Below are 16,781 nucleotides of genomic sequence, written 5' to 3'. Positions count from 1 at the left end.
ATTCGCTATGCGATTTTACGCATAAAGTTTGTGTAGTTGCATAAGCATATATAGTGGACAATATTTAAAGAAATGGACATGTACATAGTATATATTATTGACTAAACAGAAAAGAGAGGGCAGAGATGTTGAAAAAAAAAAGAGTAAAAGAAGAAGGAGGAAAGATAAGAGAAGGATGCCTGTAGTTACAAGAGTTTATTAGATTTCCATTAAACATTCAGTCTTTCTCTCTTGTATCAAAGTAATATTGATGATGTGTGTATTCTGAAGGCATATTATTGTTGTTAGTGGAGCCTGTAGTTGTCGTGTAGGTAGTTGTATTGCCAACTGTTTGTGCGTCGGGCGCCTCATTGACAAGTGCATTGGAGTTATTAGATGGGGAGTCACAAGCTTGATTCGTAGATCCACTTAAATGGGTTGCACTAGTATTCGTGTTGTTGTCTATACTATGATTAGTATTATGGTTATGATTACTACTATTGTTATTATGGTCCGAATTATGGTTAGAATGCGTCCCAATGGAAAGGTTTGCACTTATACCCATAGAATCTTGGTTGACAATTGGGTTATTTGGAGCGCTGGCGACGGCGTATTGGCCCATTTTAACGGTCGGTATACCCTGCTGAATAATCCGTTGGATGTCCTTGACAAATAAGGGATATAACAAGTCGGCTATACCTTCTCTTTGAGCAATAACAAATGCTCTCTCAAAGGGGATCCAAACACCCTTTAGATGCATGGAACCGATTTTCACGACATGTCTAGTTTTCTCAGCCTTTAGAATACCATCACGACGCCCCCTTGTCATTTTGGCAACATTCAACAGCTTTGTGCCGTTGATCATATTGTTATCTGCACGTCGAACCACAGACACGCCCGCTGCCTCAACCTGGTAGCATAAAGTACGTTCATCTTCCCACATTGTAGTTGTAATTTTAGGTCTGTTTGAAGTTGACTGTTGAAGTTGTAGCGAGGAACCATTATGACCGCTATTACCAGTACTACTGCTACGTGCATTATTAGTATTCGTGAGGTTGTTGTCATTATGAAGATAATGGGGGTGACTTGTTATGTTACTTGGCGCATGATCATTCAATAGACCTGAGGTAGAATTCGAGTTATTCGAATTATACTGAGACATTGCTGCGGAATGGGGGATATGGCTCGAGTTGGAGGGGATAGTTGCAGATGAGATGGGGTGTGTGGAGCTCGAAGGTGTGGTTGGGTTGACACCGATTGGTAAGCCAATACCCATATTCATACCCATATTCATTCCCATATTCATATTCATGCCTAAGTTATAGGAGTTGACGCCATTGTACTGAGGAATTCTAACTTGTTGTTGGGCAGGCAATTGCACCTGCTGAGTCTTTTGGACCTGCTGCTGCTGCTGCTGCTGCTGTTGTTGTTGCTGTTGTTGCTGCTGCTGTTGTTGAGGTTGTTGGGAAGCTTGGAGAGTCTGGGGCTGGCCCTGTTGAGTTTGCTGAGGTTGTTGATTTTGTTGTTGAGGCTGTTGAGGTTGGGGCTGGGGTTGCTGATAGTCATAGACGTAGGGCTGACTGGGATATATATAAGTGTTTGGATAATATGCATAATCTACAGCAGACAAGGGTTGTTGGTAGTAGCCATATTGTGATTGCGTGGAGGGGGACTGTTGATTGTGAGTATGATATTGTGGGATCTGCTGGTGCTGGACATGGGGGATCTGCTGGATTTGATGGTGAGGATGTTGCTGTAGAAGCGGTGAGGTTGCCACGCTAGGACTGCCAGTGTTATTGATGCTCACATGGGTGCCATTGATGCCAGGGGTGCCAGTGCCAGTGCCGGTGCCGGTGTTGCTGGTGTTGTTGATGTTATTGTTATTGTTGTTGTTGTTGTTGTTGTTGAAGGAGGTTTGTGCGCCATTGGTATTGCCCGACGTAGGCCCCGAGCCAGACACCGTCTGTGTCTGTGTCTGTGTCTGTGGAAGCTGTTCTGCGTACTGCGGGTAGTAGTGTGCTGGATTGTACATGTATCGTTGCCTATGTAGATGGTGTTAACAAGAAACGTGTCGAAGAAAGTATCATCGACCTTTGAGCCAGTGTTATGCAGTTTATGCACACCTCGTGCAAAAGTGGAGACGATCTCGCTGCATGGAACTTTCCACTCTCCCGGTTTTTTTTGGTCTACATGTTTTTATTTGAAATTATAGTCGAGCAATACAAAGTTCGCCAATTTGAAACATTGCGGTATGAGGCAGGTACTGCAATGCAGTGTTGGGTTCTGTTATCTTGTCTTGCGTTATGCCGTGCCGTGCCGTGTCATGCCATGCAGTAAGGTGGTGTGCAGAGTAGGAGATGTAATGTCTGTTGAGTTTACTCCTTCATGTAGTGCATGCGCCACACGTGGTAGCCGTTTCCTATATACAAGGGGGAAGTAGATGAAGTGCCAGTAGACAACGGGCCAGATGGAACCGTTGAGGTCTTTAGGGACTCGTGACGCACGTAGCCGGGGACGCGGCTAGGGTTCGTGGCAGACGCTGTGTCATGACGTTCTAGGACGGCATTGTCGTTGCTGCAGATCACCATCGTGAATTCTCTCGGGTTAGCCAGCGGTAACACATTGTGCAGAAGCTCCCACAGATCGACACAGGGGTGGTTAGTCTCAAAGGAAGCATACGACCATCCTTGCTCGGGGGTAATATGCACTGTGTAATAGTAATTCCCATCGACAATGCTATTAGACGAGAATCCGCACGGATCAAATGCAAAGGCATCGTGTTTCAGTGTGGTTCCCCTGTTCAAGACACAGTCCAGCTTGGTCCGTTTCAGAATCTCATTGCCAAACACGTGACCCTTGTCCTCGTCTTTACCTAGTGGTCTGTTGTTATTGTTGTTGCTGCAATTGTTGTTGTTTGACATGTAATATTGGGCTGCAACGTCTGCATCTAGTCCTGTCATGTGGATTTCAATGGTGGTGTCAATGTTCGCATCAGTGGCAGTTCTATTGGACAACCTAGTGTCACCATGTTCAAATGCCATACCATTGATGTACAAATGCCACTGAGCATCCTTCTGATCGCCCAAGACATACGATTTGTGCTTGCCATTGTCAAACCATTGATTAAGGCACGCCAATTCATTATCCCAAGACTGGTATGTGCCCAGTTGCTTCTGTGGGAACATAAAGGTGCGGTGGGAGTAGAAAACCTGGTAAATGTTTTTAAATTCCTGTTCATTGTATTGTGGACAGACAAAGCTGGAGATCAAAGACGCTAGTTTGGGGATACAGGAGAGAATTGTTGTACGGCCACAAGTTTTCAGGATCATCTTGTTCTTATAAACAAAGAGGGAGGATTCGCTTAGAAGATAAGCGTCGCAGTTCAAACCAGATATCTTGGACAAGATCTGGCAGTTCACCAGGGAAAGCATCTCTTCAATGTCCACCAAGGGTATAGCCCGAAGGCCGTTTCTGTTCCAATTTTCAGGAAGAACATTGTTATCAGAGAACCAAATTTCCAACAATTTTTCCGGGCCTTCAAAGGCATCACTGGAATCCAAACCGGCAGAGAGTTCGTGATCGATATAGTCAAGAGAGGTATTAGAGCCCTTGTAGTTGATGACTTCGTCGTGTGTTTGGAATACAAAGGAGGGTGCCATTGGTGTGTCTGATGGTTGACTTGTTCTTTGCGTGAATGTCTATAGTGGACGTAATGATGGTGGTGTCGGTTGTCGTAGTGTTGGATGTGTAATGCCAGTCGTTGTTGCTGTTGTAGTATCTCTTGGGTTACGTAGGTACAGTGCAGTTCCAATTTTCGCAAGCTGTTACTCCCAGTGCTGGCTTGGACCCTATGAGAAACTGCTCAATTGCCAAACGTTACGGGTTTGGCGGGGGAGGAATTCTTCTAGAACCTGCTCAGTGTTTATCCTTGTGTGTGGTGCAAGGGTGTCTATGTGTACAGGTGTCTATGTGTGTGTATATGTATGTGTGTGTTTGTGTATGTAGTACTGGTGTTTGTGCAGGTGTGTATTTGAACTGGCGTTTCTCCTAGTAAAACTCCATGTATAGCTGATAATAGATGCAACTCCACACCATGATAAGGAGATTGATATACAATGTAGGCCATTTCCAAACAAGGTTATGCAAAATTCGATTGTAAAGAACAACTCATAATAGGAGCCGAGCCCCGCCATAGCTGGATAGCACGTAAATTAGTGTTTTTTTCCATGTTTTAACGCTTTTACAGAAAAGACATTCTCTGGAAACAGAAATTAGCCGCGGTGCAACTATTTCACCAAACACGAGCACTTGCATTAGCATTAGAACTAGCATTAGAATTAGCATTAAAATTAGCATTAGAATCAGCATTAGAACTAGCATTAGCATTAGCATTACCACCAACACTAGCGCTATTATTACAATCATTGTTACTACTACTATTACTGCAGCGCAGAGTGTATGCTGAGCATGAAGCGATTTTGCCCTAGAGACGGCAAGTCGCGATAAATCAGCACTATTGTCTGTGTGTTATACAACAGACAAATACATTATGGCCTCACATTGTGCACGAGAAACCAAACTGGTTCCAAAGACACAGCAGCAACTTCCCCACTAGTCACGAACCAAGCCACCGGCATGCGAGAACCGCACAAAAATGGGGCCTGGTCCAAGAAGGAGGATCAAACTTCAACGTAAATGCTAAGTTAAACACATAACACGTCAATGTCAGTCTTAAGTTAACACACCCGTTGTCTATTTGTACTGGTGTCCCAACAACAGTGGGCGGATGGTAATCAAATTGGTAAAGGAATAGAAGAAAGAAAAAAAAAGTAAGGAAAAGAAAACAACACTCTATAAATCTGTACATTGATATCTACAGTATTATGATGTTTCTATACGAACCAGTGCCGATTGACTCTTTTTATATGTAATGGCCACATAGCAGAGTGGTTTTGATAATTTCCAATGGGCGAGAATTTTTTTTCGTTTTCGCGGGTTCGCGGGGGTGTCTGGAAAATTTGGTGTGGAAGAGTGAAAATATGAAATCGAGGCAAGCGAAGGAAAAGGAGGGTTTCTCAATTGGGGGGTGAAGGGCGGTATGGTAGAAAGACAGAAAGAAGAGAGAGAGACATTGACGGGAGACGACTGATTACGTTACAATACAAACATACGTGCACACACAAATAGGGACACGATGGCCGACGAGGAGTATAGTGACGACCAGTATGTGGATAACGATGTTGATGTTGACGGGGATGTCGACGACGACGAGGAAATGGAGGACGGGAACGATTCAGATACAAACGATGCCTCATACACAGAATCCACTATAGCAGCAGACGTTGGAGGTGAAACTTCAGGAACTACGGGCTCCAATTCTGCAACGACAACAACAACGACAACAACAACAACAGCAGCAACAGCGGGTCACTCGAACCGACGTGGTAAACACCATGCATCGAAATCAAGATCTAGGTCCAACTCGAATCTTCCCTCAAGGAAAACCCCCACTCCTGCAGCAGAAGAGAATGAAGTCTCTCCCTTAAATGACGAATATGACACCCCTAACGATATCAAGGGCGATCGCAAGATCTCCGAACTGGGAGTGTTGAAGGGCGGAAGGAAGTTTCGGTTTAAGACGTTCAAAGTCCCCAATAAGGGAGACCGTTTATATGCCATTTCAACCGACGTTGCCCGTCTAATTGGATATAGGGATTCCTACTTTTTGTTTCAGAAACATACCAATTTATACAGGTACAAGGTTGATGAAGCCTCAAAGATGAAGCTCATCAAAGACGATCTTTTGCCAGGCACTTTCAAAACAAGAGCGGCTTATTTAATTACTGCCAGATCGGCCTTTAAGGAATTTGGGGCTCGTTTAATTGTAAATGGTAAAATGGTTATTGACGACTACTACGAGGACAAAGCGAGAGAAAATGGCGCAATCGAAGGTGCACTTGCAAACCCAATACTGAATGGTGATTCCCACTCATTTAATGATCATTCTCTATTTGAACGCAAGGAAAATATGGCTGCTCTATTGTCGAAAAATAACATTCAAGGTACCAACGAGTCCTGGATTTACGATCATGCCTTGAAATCCCGGCAATTCGACTCCATGCTATTGTATGATCGTAACGAGCTTCTGAAAAAACGCGTCCAACGGGATATATACACCAATTTGAACTTTGTACCATCAACAACTCAACCTACAAAGTCAAAATTCATAAAATTTTCCAATGATGGCGATCCCTCCTCGGGGAAAGTCCAAATTGAAACCACCATTTCAGACTTCAATGTAATCAAAACAGGACTATCCTCAGTGGACCCGTCCGTTTGGGAAGGTTGTGTCGACGAAGAAACTAAAAATGCAATCCTGTTACAACAACAAAGAGAAACCACCTTTTGATTGACCAATTTTGTTTTTTACGTCCACCCCAGAGTTTCTTTTTTATGTATCTTTTATGTGTCCTTATTATGGTCTCTGTATATTAAACGAATAAGGGGAGAAATTAAGAGAAGGAGGAATAATTCTAATCCTCTCGTTAGTGTCTTGCTTCTCTTTCTGTCTTTCTTGCTTATGCCCGTCTTGCTACCTCTCTAACAGGCCTTACTTAATATCCGAGTAACGCGGCATGAAAAAGTCCGTCAAATCTCCGCCCCTGTATCAAAGAGGAGAATAAAAAGGGCACGGTTCATCAAGTCCATTTCACTTTCACAATAGCGTATTTAACTACACATCGAGCTCTTTTGAAAGAAAGGGCAGAAGGAGAAAAAAAAACAATGTCCTTCATAACGGATAGTTCCACCCCTCTGACATCTATACTTGCCGGTTCATCGTCGGGGTTACTGGTACGATTTTTCATTTCACCAATAGACGTGGTGAAAATACGACTCCAACTATCGAATCATTCCTCACTCACATCAACAGTCTATCACATTGTTCGAAAAGAAGGTATACGGGCCTTCTGGAAAGGTAATATTCCAGCAGAATTGTTGTACGTTATTTACGGTGCCTCTCAGTTTACTTCATTCACAATCGTCTCTAACGTGGTCCCTCTACATGATGGTCCGCTCAAGGATATGATTGTTGGTGCAACCGCAGGATCAATGGCAACTGTAATATCGTATCCGTTTGACCTGCTACGTACAAGGTTGGCAAGTTATACCAAAAGCGGTTCAAAATCTCTACTTTTATCAATAAGGGAAATTTGGAAGGAAAATGGACCTCTTGGATTTTTCAAAGGCTGTCAAGTGGGCATTGGCTACATCTCCATCTTGACTGGTATCTCTTTTGGCTCGTATTCCTTCATGAAGCGGAGAGATATGGATAGTGCAGTAGCAGGTGGTATTGCCGGGCTCTTGAGCAAAACCTTCGTTTATCCATTAGATCTGATCAAGAGACGATTACAAATTAAAGGTAATTTGTTAAATCACATCAAACAAATTTATAGAATCAATGGTTTCAGAGGCTTTTACCGCGGGTTATCACTTGCCTTGTTGAAGAGCGTGCCATCAACTGCTTTATCGTTGTACTTTTATGAATTTTTCACCAAATTATATAGTTAAGAATAGTGAAAATTCAAGAAAAACGGAGGAAAACAGGCAAAACAAAAACATGAATAAAACACATCTATTCTTGCTCTCATTTGAAATTTCGTGTGGCTGTTGATATCTTTATCAATAGTCTTACTGCTCCCACTATTACTAATATAAATAATCTTGTAAATATCCTTCGTCATCAAACATCTTATTCCACTTTTCAAATTCTAAACCCACTTCCCCCTTCAGCTTCTTATCCATTTCGGCGTCAATTAGCTTGCTATAATTCCAATCTAAAAAGTCTTCCATATTATAGCTGTACTTTGTAAAGTGCTGTTGGAAAATTTTCACTAATGAGGACACATTAGGGTGGTAATGATTGATCATTGTTTCGAGTTCCCAAATGGATGAATCAATGGCATTTGTTAATGATGGATCCCGCTCGTTTTCATCAAAGGGATCTTCATAAACCAAATCTTCTTCATTTGTAGTGGTAGAATGAATCAATAACATACATGTAGTATGGTTGTATTTCTTGATTAGATTATAGATAAAAGGAATGATAGAGACAATACCAGATGGCGGTGCTGTTAAACTCAATCTTGCCAATTTTTTAATGAAACTTGCAACAATAGAAGCTGATAAATGGGTCGAAGACATAAACAGATCCAACAACCTGAAAAATCTGGACTTTTCTCTCAGATGTAATAAATCCGGGGTTAAAATTGCATACAAATTCTTGTAGAAATCAGGGTAATCCAGATTGTAAACCCTCATCAACTCCCATAAACCATTCAAAGATAGAATTGACATTGTAATATCCTTACTTTTGATACCTAGCGTGTATGAAGCCGTCAGAAAATCCATTAATTTTGTGGCATCACTGAAGAATGGTATTATACGTTTATGTAAAATCGATAATATCGATAAATACTCCTCCTTTTGCAAGTTGGGGAAATTAAGTGCTGATATTAATGATTTCTCAAAGTTTATGTGGAGTTGGTTCACCGAATAAACCATATTTTCAGGAACACGATAAACAAATATGGATTTCTCGGTAATTTCATCTTTGTTCTCTGTTTCATAGAGTGGTTCAAGCTTGATTAATGTGATCAATTTGGAAAACGCGATATAATGTTCAATATCTTCATCTCTGATCATTTTGACAACCACTGGGAACTCTTGGAAAAAGTAAAATTTCAAATCCCAGTATTTGTTAAAATATTCCTGGAACTCCAAAAGTAGGTAGTCGTCAATAGTTCCATCACTCAATATCTTGGACTTGACGCCGCTCCTCAATAGCTCAAATATAATCTTACGATACGTCGTACTAGGGAAATAGGATTCATCATCGGATGGTCTCATATATTTACTCTCCTGTTTTAATAAATTCATTAAATGTTCCAAGCCATCGAGCTTCAAAGTCGCAAGCTTATCACTGTCGTTTGTCATGTTCCAAATCTCAAATATGCAACGCTGGAAACCTTCATACTTGGCAATTAACCATTTGGATACAATCTGCTCTTTTTCATTTTGGGTCTTTTGAACCTTCAGTATCTTTTTACTAACCAAGTAAAGGTATATTTTCGTTAAGTTAAATAGCAAGGATCTATGAACTTTCAACCCTGATGAGCTAGTGAGTGAATCGACATCTTTTATTGACTTCTCTAATAGAGTTTGCAACTTCACAATCTTATTATAATTTTTAGGTGATTCAACAATTTCATTTCTTAGTTTTTCTATATCTGCAATGGAAAATGTTTCTTGAACATGTTTTTTTTCACTGGTGGCCTTTGAGGCTTTCCCGCTATTCCCTTTGCCGCTTTTGACTGCCATTTGATTGTTGAATATGCTAAAATAAAACGATATAGTTTTTTACCCTTTCAGCTTCTTGAACTTTAAAGACAGAATAAAAAAAAAAAGAAGAAAAAAAAACCCTCCTGCACAGCCTGAAATATTGGTAAGATTTGTTGTTTTTTTCCCAATATGTTTGTCGCTTTCCTTATGAGTTGAAAATACAATTTACTATAAAAGCGAGAGTATTTCCCACACTGCACTTAAATGGATTACTTTCATGAGTTTTTTCATTTCCCAGTATGACCTTCCATAGTTTTTTACTAATCTGATGAAAACTAGGTGTTGTCTGTTGACACATCCGGCGTTCCTCTGGGGTTTACCTCAGATATGCAACCCTTGTGGTTGCGGGGACGAGATGGGTGAATGCGTTTGGCACAAATTTCTTGTTACATAATACGACGCTAACCGTACATTCTGATCCACTAACAAACTTCGGAAAGGCTTAATTGTACACGAATATTTCTATGTTTCTTTTACTTTTTCTTTTTCTTATAAGAGTTTTGTTTTCTTACTTACAGTCTCATATCTCTGCATGTCTCAGGTGGGCACAGGGGGGATTTCTTGTACCCTGATTGTCTGTATGGATGTATGCTAGATCAACAGTGCATTACTTATGTTTTGTGAGCTATTTGAAACTGCGTATAGGCTGCAATTTTCCTTACAGATGTTACGTACGATTAAGATAAAGTTTGAGTTTCTTCTTGTTGGAAAATTCATGATACATAGCTTACATTTGAATGGCCTGTAGTACGTTTGGACCATTATAAAGTTTCAATCATCCTCAACATTGATTTCTGGAATTTCAAAGTCGGAACCCATGTCTTCATCGTCATCCGCATCATCGTGGCCGTTACTAATCTCGTCAGAGTTGCCATCAGAGACAATTCCTTCTACTTGCCCAACAACCTTTTCAGATAAACTTTCATTCTCTTGCTGCTCTTTTGCTTCCGCCTCCATCTGTTTGAGAGCCTTTACTGCTGCTTCTGGGTTCTTACTAACCAAGCTATTGTAATCACTCGTAACTTTCTCACTAATGTCTGAAACTTGTTGTCTCTTGTTGGCTTTTTCTAAGGCTTCAACATCTTCTAAACTTCTTTTTTCTTTTGGAATGATCATGTCCCCAGACGCTAGTTCCTGTGCCTCCATTTCCTCCTCTAATTCGATTTCTTCAAGTTCATCGGGGGTGTTGAAATCATCATGCTTTCTCGGTAATAACGGAAATCTTGGATTGACTAATAAGCTATAAATCTTTGAGTTGTTTCCAATCAAGCCTGAAATAATCGGGATAACCGAAACACTGGTATTTGATTTACCGGGGAATAAGAGGACATTTTCTAGCAATTCTACAATTTGTTGATTTTCCGCATCAACTTTACCTTCCTTGATCAATTCCATATTTGAAACAGCATCTAGAATTACAAACCTGATAATGCTTGATAATTTACCCGGAGATAGTTCACATTTAGTGATCAGAGTATTAAAAAAAGAACGCACTACTTGTAGTGTTTCTTGACATGGTGGCGAGATAAAGTACTGTTTATGTGATAAGATATCAGATAATGAAACCACAGACTTACTCTTATTTTGTTTCTTTCTATGGCCACTGGGCTTGGAAATAACATCTGCCGTATCTTGTGTTTTATTTTCAATGCTAAACACGGGTTCTCTAGGTTCTTTTAAGATTAGTGATGACTCAACCAATCTACCCAAAACCGACATATCGTTGAATCTTTCAGTCAAATTTAGGTACTTACCAGCAACTTCTAAAGTTCTTGTCACTAAAAACTCATTCTCGTATACAGATTCATTGTCAACATGTATCTTACCATTTTTAGTTTGAACAGGAATACTTGCATCCAATAACGCTAAAATTTTGTAGACACGTGGATACAAATCACCGGGAAATCTTCTAACCAAGGAACCCAAAATCTTGATACCTTCCAGCTTAGAGTTATTGACTGACTCTTCAATCATCTTGCGCGTTGGTTCATCTCTGATATCCTTCTTCACATGTGTATAACTAGTGTTCAAACTTGCTAAGATCTCACCAACCGTGACGTAGTGACCCAATGGAATTGATACCGCATTAACTGTAGAAATCTCAATATATGCAAGTAATAAATCGACTAAAACGCTGATTCTCTGCGAAACTTTAAAAATTTCAACAGGTGATTCATTGATGTCAATCGACAAAGTACCAAACAGCAACTTCATAGATGCACAGTTTTCGGGTAATTTAGGTAAATTTTGATATCTTACATTATAATCAGAATCTGCTGACAAATCTAGAAATGCTTCATAGATTGATATAACTGACTTCAACTCTAAGATTACCATATTAACATTCTCTCTCCAAAGTTCCCCTTGTTTTTCCCTTGCTAAAATAAAGCTAACCAACGCTAATGACTTCATAACCATGGACTTTAACTCGTCGTTTAATTTTGTATAGTTTTCGCCATCATTCAGGATGCTCCTTAAAGAGTTTTCAAACTTTGTCCCAAATGGTCTAAATGTAGTTGTGTTAAGCATTAATAGTTTAGATAACACAGGTAGCGTGACATCAGGAATCAAAGTATTTACTTCAATTAAGCTTGCAATAACATTAGGCAGCTTAGGTGTCAAAACTTCTCTAGTCAAAGTAGGTTTGCCTCTAATCTGATCGAGAACAAATCCAAGGCACTCAGCAGTACTTTTTAGTGTAATCAACTCTCTTGTTGTTGGGTTTTCATAACTTTGAAGGAAACATTTAGATTCCAGAATTTTCACCAGACCAGTAATTGCATTTGCAGTATGGCTAGATAATAATAATACTGGGTGAGTAACTGAAACTGTCAAAAGCTTCGTTGATTTCCAACGGGTTATACTGTGGTTGGATTTGAGAAGAGAGTTGATGCGAACAAGTAGTGTTTGTTGATCAACTTGTGATGCACCATTTATGATCGATGGATTTGCCAATAATTGTAAGATCAAAGTTAGGGAAACAGCTGCCAATGACTCTTCCTCCAGGTACGGAAGGATGCATTGTAAATCAGGAATCATGGTTCTCCTTGTTTTGTCTATCCCAGAAAGGAAATTAGAAGCTAGTACTCTAAATATAAAGTTGTAAGCTTATGGTACAAAAAAAAATAGACGTAAAATACAGTTGGAGAAAAAAAATCTGAAAAATTTATCTCCAAAAGAGGAAATTTTTTAAAGTGCTCAAATTTTCATGAACTTAATCAATTCAAGATTGAGTTTCATTTCCTCCTAATAGCTCGATGTCAAACATACAGTTTATTAATAATGACAGTCAGCGCAACACAACACATACTAAAGGAAGTCGATGGTTCTGCAACATTTGAGTTTTCTTCAACCCGTGTGATTTGCTCAGTTACAGGCCCTATTGAGGTGTCGAGGCCACGTAACGAGCAGCCAACAAAAGCCCACTTAAGCCTTTCAGTTAGACCAGCAACCGGTGTGCCAACAACAAGAGAAGCCTACATGGAGCAGAAGCTAGAAAAAATTATTTCTCCAATGATTAACATGGAAGAGTACCCCAGTAAAGAAATTCAAATTGTTGTTCAAGTATTGGAAACGGGTGAACGTGAACAGTTTACTTGCATGGAATTGGCCGGTGCTGTAAATTCTCTTTACCTGGCTTTATTGAGTGCAGGAATATCACTCAAGGCCAGTTTTTTAAGCTCATTCTGTGCATGCAGAGATGATTCCTTAATTATTCGCCCGAAAAAACATGAATTAGATGCTTCAACTTCCCACCATGTTAGCGTTTTTTCCATTATCGATGGCCAGGCAAGTGAATTGCTCTACAGTGATTCTCTCGGTAAAACCAACGAGAAGGAGATATTTGCTGCCCTTCATGCTATCTCTGATGATGTCAACAAAATGAATGATACAGTAAGGGAAACGATCCTTCATTCCGTCGCAGATGACTATGTATGGAAATTTTAGATCGGTTTTTCTCCTGCAACCAAATCGTTATAATCTTATGTATATTACGAAAATTTGTTTCTTAAAGTATAATTCATCAATTGGAAAAATTTATAAAATCTAAAGAAATATACAAAAATGAAAAGGCCAAGAAAAATAGAAATATTAACAAAAGAAATGCAAGCAAATCCATTGCCTATAACTTAAGCTTCTCTAAGTTAGCAATAGTTTGCTCAAAACCTTCAATCTCCGCAAGCGTCTTCTCCTTAGATTGATTGTTCTTTTCCTTCGCAGCATCAGATGCCTTAGATTCGTAATCCGCAGAACTCATAATCTTTTCGAGATTGGTTAATGAGTTCTTGGATTTCTCTAGCTTTTTGTTAAATTTAGAGATCTCTGCATCGATGTCAATCATACCCTTAACCAAAAGATGGACATTGACTTCTGGAACAACAGCAGATAAGACACATCCGGAAGGAATTTCCTCGGGTTTGGAAACAACATTGACCTTTTCAACCGCTTTGATTAAAGAAACAATAGAGTCCTTTTGTGACTCTGCAATTTCAAAATATTTTGAGTTTGCAGATTCAATGAAAACCTGTCCGTTCTTTGTGATACCGTATTGAGCTAACAAAGATCTAGCCCCCTTGGTAATTTCTAACACTAACTCGTAAGCACTTGCCGCATCTGCATTGTCATATTCAGATCTGTATATTGGGTAAGCTGCCTTAACAATAGTTTTGGATGTTTCGGTTGCTCTCTTTGGTAATCTTTGCCACATTTCTTCAGAAATGAAAGGCATGAAAGGATGGATCATTCTAAGAGCACCATCAATACAGGTGTACAAAGTATCTCTTGCTGACTTCTTTTGCTCTTCGGTACCTTCTAAGATCAAGAACTTGGAGTTTTCGATATAGACATCACAGAGATCATACAACCAAAAGTTGTAGATAGCTTGAGTAGTTTCATAGAAATCTCTCGCTTCGATAGAAGCATTGACCTTTTCTGCTGTCTTAGTTAATTTATGCAAAATCCATCTCTCCACCAATGATTCCTTACCACTCAAGCCTTCCTTGGCAGGCGGTTGATAATCTTCACCTAGTCTCATCAGAGCAAATTTAGTTGCTTGGAAAATTTTATTACAGAACTTCCTGTAACCTGCAACTCTTAGGATGTCCAAGTTAATATCCCTACCACCAGTAGTGTAAGCACATAATGCGAATCTCAATGCATCGGTACCACATTGTGGGATACCATCTGGGTATGACTCCTTTTGGCCCGCCTTTGCCTTTTCGATTTCTCTTGGATCCAAATTACCTTGGGTTAGTTTCGCATGTAATTTTTCTAAAGTGATACCAGAAATAACATCTGATGGGTCAATGACATTTCCTAAAGATTTAGACATCTTTCTACCCTGGGCATCACGGACTAAAGAGTGACAGAAAACTTCCTTAAAAGGAACTTGGCCAGTTAACTTCAAACCTAACATGACCATTCTTGCAACCCAAAAGAATAAAATATCCCAACCAGTTTCCAACATAGACATTGGATAGAATTTGGAGAAATCAAAAGTTTTTTCTGGGTAACCAAGGGTAGAAAATGGCCACAAACCGGAAGAGAACCAAGTATCCAAAACATCTTCATCTTGCTCTAAAGTAAACTTCTTACCTGCAAAACGTGCATTAGCTTTTTCTTGGGCTTCTTCCAAAGTCCTTCCAGCAACCCAATTTTTGGAGTCATTTGGATCCCTATTTTCACCTTCAATGTTCACAAAGTAAACAGGACATCTGTGACCCCACCATAATTGTCTGGAAATACACCAATCTTGAATGTTCTCCATCCATCTATAAAATTCGTTTTCAGATGTTTGAGGAGCAATCTTCAAGTCACCGTTCTTAACTGCTTCTGCAGCAGCTTGAGCCATTTCCTTCTGAGACACCCACCATTGTGGCTTTAGGTAAGGTTCAATAATGTCACCAGATCTTGAACAGATTGGTAAGGTCATCTCATGACCTTCCTGGTCAACTAATAAACCCTTCTCTTCTAATTTTTGAACAACAACTTTTCTTGCATCGAATCTCTTCAAACCAGCATACTCACCACAATTCTCATTCAATTTACCGTCGTCAGTGAAAATGTTAATAAACTCTAAACCTGCTCTCTTACCAGTTTGATAATCGTTGTTGTCGTGACCTGGAGTGATTTTGACTGCACCAGTACCGAATTCCATATCTACAGCTTCTGAATCGGTGATGATAGGGATCTTTCTGTCGGAAAATGGGTGCTGAACAAACTTACCATGTAAGTGCTTGTATCTTGCATCATCAGGGTGGACGGCAACACCAGTATCACCAAAGATCGTCTCTGGACGGGTAGTAGCAACAATAAGTTTTTCATCAGAACCAACTACAGGGTAAGCAAAATGTGTTAAAACACCAAATTCAACCTTTTCATCATACCCTGGAACTGATAACATAGTGTGACCAGGAACAGTTTTATTCTCGACTTCTAGGTTAGACAATGCAGTGTTTAATTTAACACACCAGTTGACCAATCTTAAGTCTCTGTAAATTGTACCATCTTCGAATAGTCTAACGAAGGCATCGTTGACAGCCGCTGTTCTGGTCGGATCCATGGTAAAAGCCTCCTTCGACCAGTCATATGAGGCACCTAAGTTGATGAACTGCGACTTAATCTTGTCATGGTAGATTTCCTTCCATTCCCAGATTTTTTTCAAGAATTCTTCTCTGCCATAGTCATGTCTGGTCTTACCTTCGTTAGCATAAACAGTTTTCTCGACAACAGATTGAGTTGCAATACCTGCATGGTCGAATCCAGGTAAGAACAAGGTAGTCTTACCCTTCATTCTGTAATATCTAATCAATGCATCTTGAATCGAAACAGTTAATGCATGTCCAATATGCAAAGCACCAGTGACATTTGGTGGTGGTGCTGGAATACTGAAAACACCTTCTGGTTTGATTTCACCGTCTTCGGTGAATTCTGGCTTGAAGAAACCTTCCTTGACCCACCAATCATTCCACGAGGATTCAACAGACTTTGGATTGTAGGCTGAGAAAGAAGGATCTTCCAAACTGACCAAAATCTTCTTCTCACCTGGAACAGTCTTATCTACAAATTCTGGTGCAGCCTCTTTTTCAACTTTCTTCTTCTTCTCCTTGTTCTTCGCCGCATTTTGAGCAAGCTGTTCTTGTTTAGCCTTTTTAGCCAAGAATTTAGCCATTTTTTCAGCCTTTGCCTTTTCCTTCTTTAGCTCCTTTTCGGTTTTGACTTTTGATGCACCTTGAACAGGTACAGCTTGGTCTTGAGGAGCAGCCTTAGGTGTTTCTTCAGACATTTTTAAAATGGATGTATGGAATAGCAATCTCTGTCTTTTTGTGTAACTTTGGAATAAATACGAAGTTTTCAGTGGATAGGCAGTGATTCTATTATATGGAAATCTAAACAATAGCATA

General features: G+C 39.9%; 10 protein-coding genes across 10 annotated transcripts; 4 read left to right on the top strand and 6 right to left on the bottom strand.

Moving 5' to 3' along the window:
- Positions 1–217: 217 nt before the first annotated feature.
- On the bottom strand, positions 218–2,011 carry C5L36_0A08110 (uncharacterized protein; the record flags this gene model as incomplete). The annotated part of the gene is made up of 1 exon (XM_029463830.1): positions 218–2,011. One exon carries the CDS (start codon positions 2,009–2,011, stop codon positions 218–220), a length of 1,794 nt encoding a protein of 597 aa, XP_029319690.1.
- Positions 2,012–2,354: 343 nt separating this feature from the next.
- C5L36_0A08100 (uncharacterized protein) lies at positions 2,355–3,638 on the bottom strand (the record flags this gene model as incomplete). Its single annotated transcript, XM_029463829.1, has 1 exon — positions 2,355–3,638. The coding sequence occupies one exon, from the start codon at positions 3,636–3,638 to the stop codon at positions 2,355–2,357; it is 1,284 nt and encodes a 427-aa protein (XP_029319689.1).
- A 91-nt stretch (positions 3,639–3,729) lies between these two features.
- On the top strand, positions 3,730–3,984 carry C5L36_0A08097 (uncharacterized protein; the record flags this gene model as incomplete). Its single annotated transcript, XM_029463828.1, has 1 exon — positions 3,730–3,984. One exon carries the CDS (start codon positions 3,730–3,732, stop codon positions 3,982–3,984), a length of 255 nt encoding a protein of 84 aa, XP_029319688.1.
- Positions 3,985–4,146: 162 nt separating this feature from the next.
- Positions 4,147–4,404, bottom strand: C5L36_0A08095 (uncharacterized protein; the record flags this gene model as incomplete). Its single annotated transcript, XM_029463827.1, has 1 exon — positions 4,147–4,404. One exon carries the CDS (start codon positions 4,402–4,404, stop codon positions 4,147–4,149), a length of 258 nt encoding a protein of 85 aa, XP_029319687.1.
- A 769-nt stretch (positions 4,405–5,173) lies between these two features.
- C5L36_0A08090 (uncharacterized protein) lies at positions 5,174–6,388 on the top strand (the record flags this gene model as incomplete). The annotated part of the gene is made up of 1 exon (XM_029463826.1): positions 5,174–6,388. The coding sequence occupies one exon, from the start codon at positions 5,174–5,176 to the stop codon at positions 6,386–6,388; it is 1,215 nt and encodes a 404-aa protein (XP_029319686.1).
- Positions 6,389–6,762: 374 nt separating this feature from the next.
- Positions 6,763–7,548, top strand: C5L36_0A08080 (uncharacterized protein; the record flags this gene model as incomplete). Its single annotated transcript, XM_029463825.1, has 1 exon — positions 6,763–7,548. The coding sequence occupies one exon, from the start codon at positions 6,763–6,765 to the stop codon at positions 7,546–7,548; it is 786 nt and encodes a 261-aa protein (XP_029319685.1).
- A 138-nt stretch (positions 7,549–7,686) lies between these two features.
- C5L36_0A08070 (uncharacterized protein) lies at positions 7,687–9,357 on the bottom strand (the record flags this gene model as incomplete). Its single annotated transcript, XM_029463824.1, has 1 exon — positions 7,687–9,357. The coding sequence occupies one exon, from the start codon at positions 9,355–9,357 to the stop codon at positions 7,687–7,689; it is 1,671 nt and encodes a 556-aa protein (XP_029319684.1).
- A 792-nt stretch (positions 9,358–10,149) lies between these two features.
- On the bottom strand, positions 10,150–12,417 carry C5L36_0A08060 (uncharacterized protein; the record flags this gene model as incomplete). The annotated part of the gene is made up of 1 exon (XM_029463823.1): positions 10,150–12,417. One exon carries the CDS (start codon positions 12,415–12,417, stop codon positions 10,150–10,152), a length of 2,268 nt encoding a protein of 755 aa, XP_029319683.1.
- A 243-nt stretch (positions 12,418–12,660) lies between these two features.
- Positions 12,661–13,326, top strand: C5L36_0A08050 (uncharacterized protein; the record flags this gene model as incomplete). The annotated part of the gene is made up of 1 exon (XM_029463822.1): positions 12,661–13,326. One exon carries the CDS (start codon positions 12,661–12,663, stop codon positions 13,324–13,326), a length of 666 nt encoding a protein of 221 aa, XP_029319682.1.
- A 175-nt stretch (positions 13,327–13,501) lies between these two features.
- On the bottom strand, positions 13,502–16,780 carry C5L36_0A08040 (uncharacterized protein; the record flags this gene model as incomplete). The annotated part of the gene is made up of 1 exon (XM_029463821.1): positions 13,502–16,780. The coding sequence occupies one exon, from the start codon at positions 16,778–16,780 to the stop codon at positions 13,502–13,504; it is 3,279 nt and encodes a 1,092-aa protein (XP_029319681.1).
- Between the last annotated feature and the right edge of the window lies 1 nt (position 16,781).

The sequence above is a fragment of the Pichia kudriavzevii genome, chromosome 1 (assembly GCF_003054445.1).
Source record: "Pichia kudriavzevii chromosome 1, complete sequence".
In the NCBI taxonomy this organism is placed as follows: domain Eukaryota; kingdom Fungi; phylum Ascomycota; class Pichiomycetes; order Pichiales; family Pichiaceae; genus Pichia; species Pichia kudriavzevii.
Note: the sequence above shows the minus strand (reverse complement) of the source record. Positions and strands in the feature narration are given on the sequence as shown.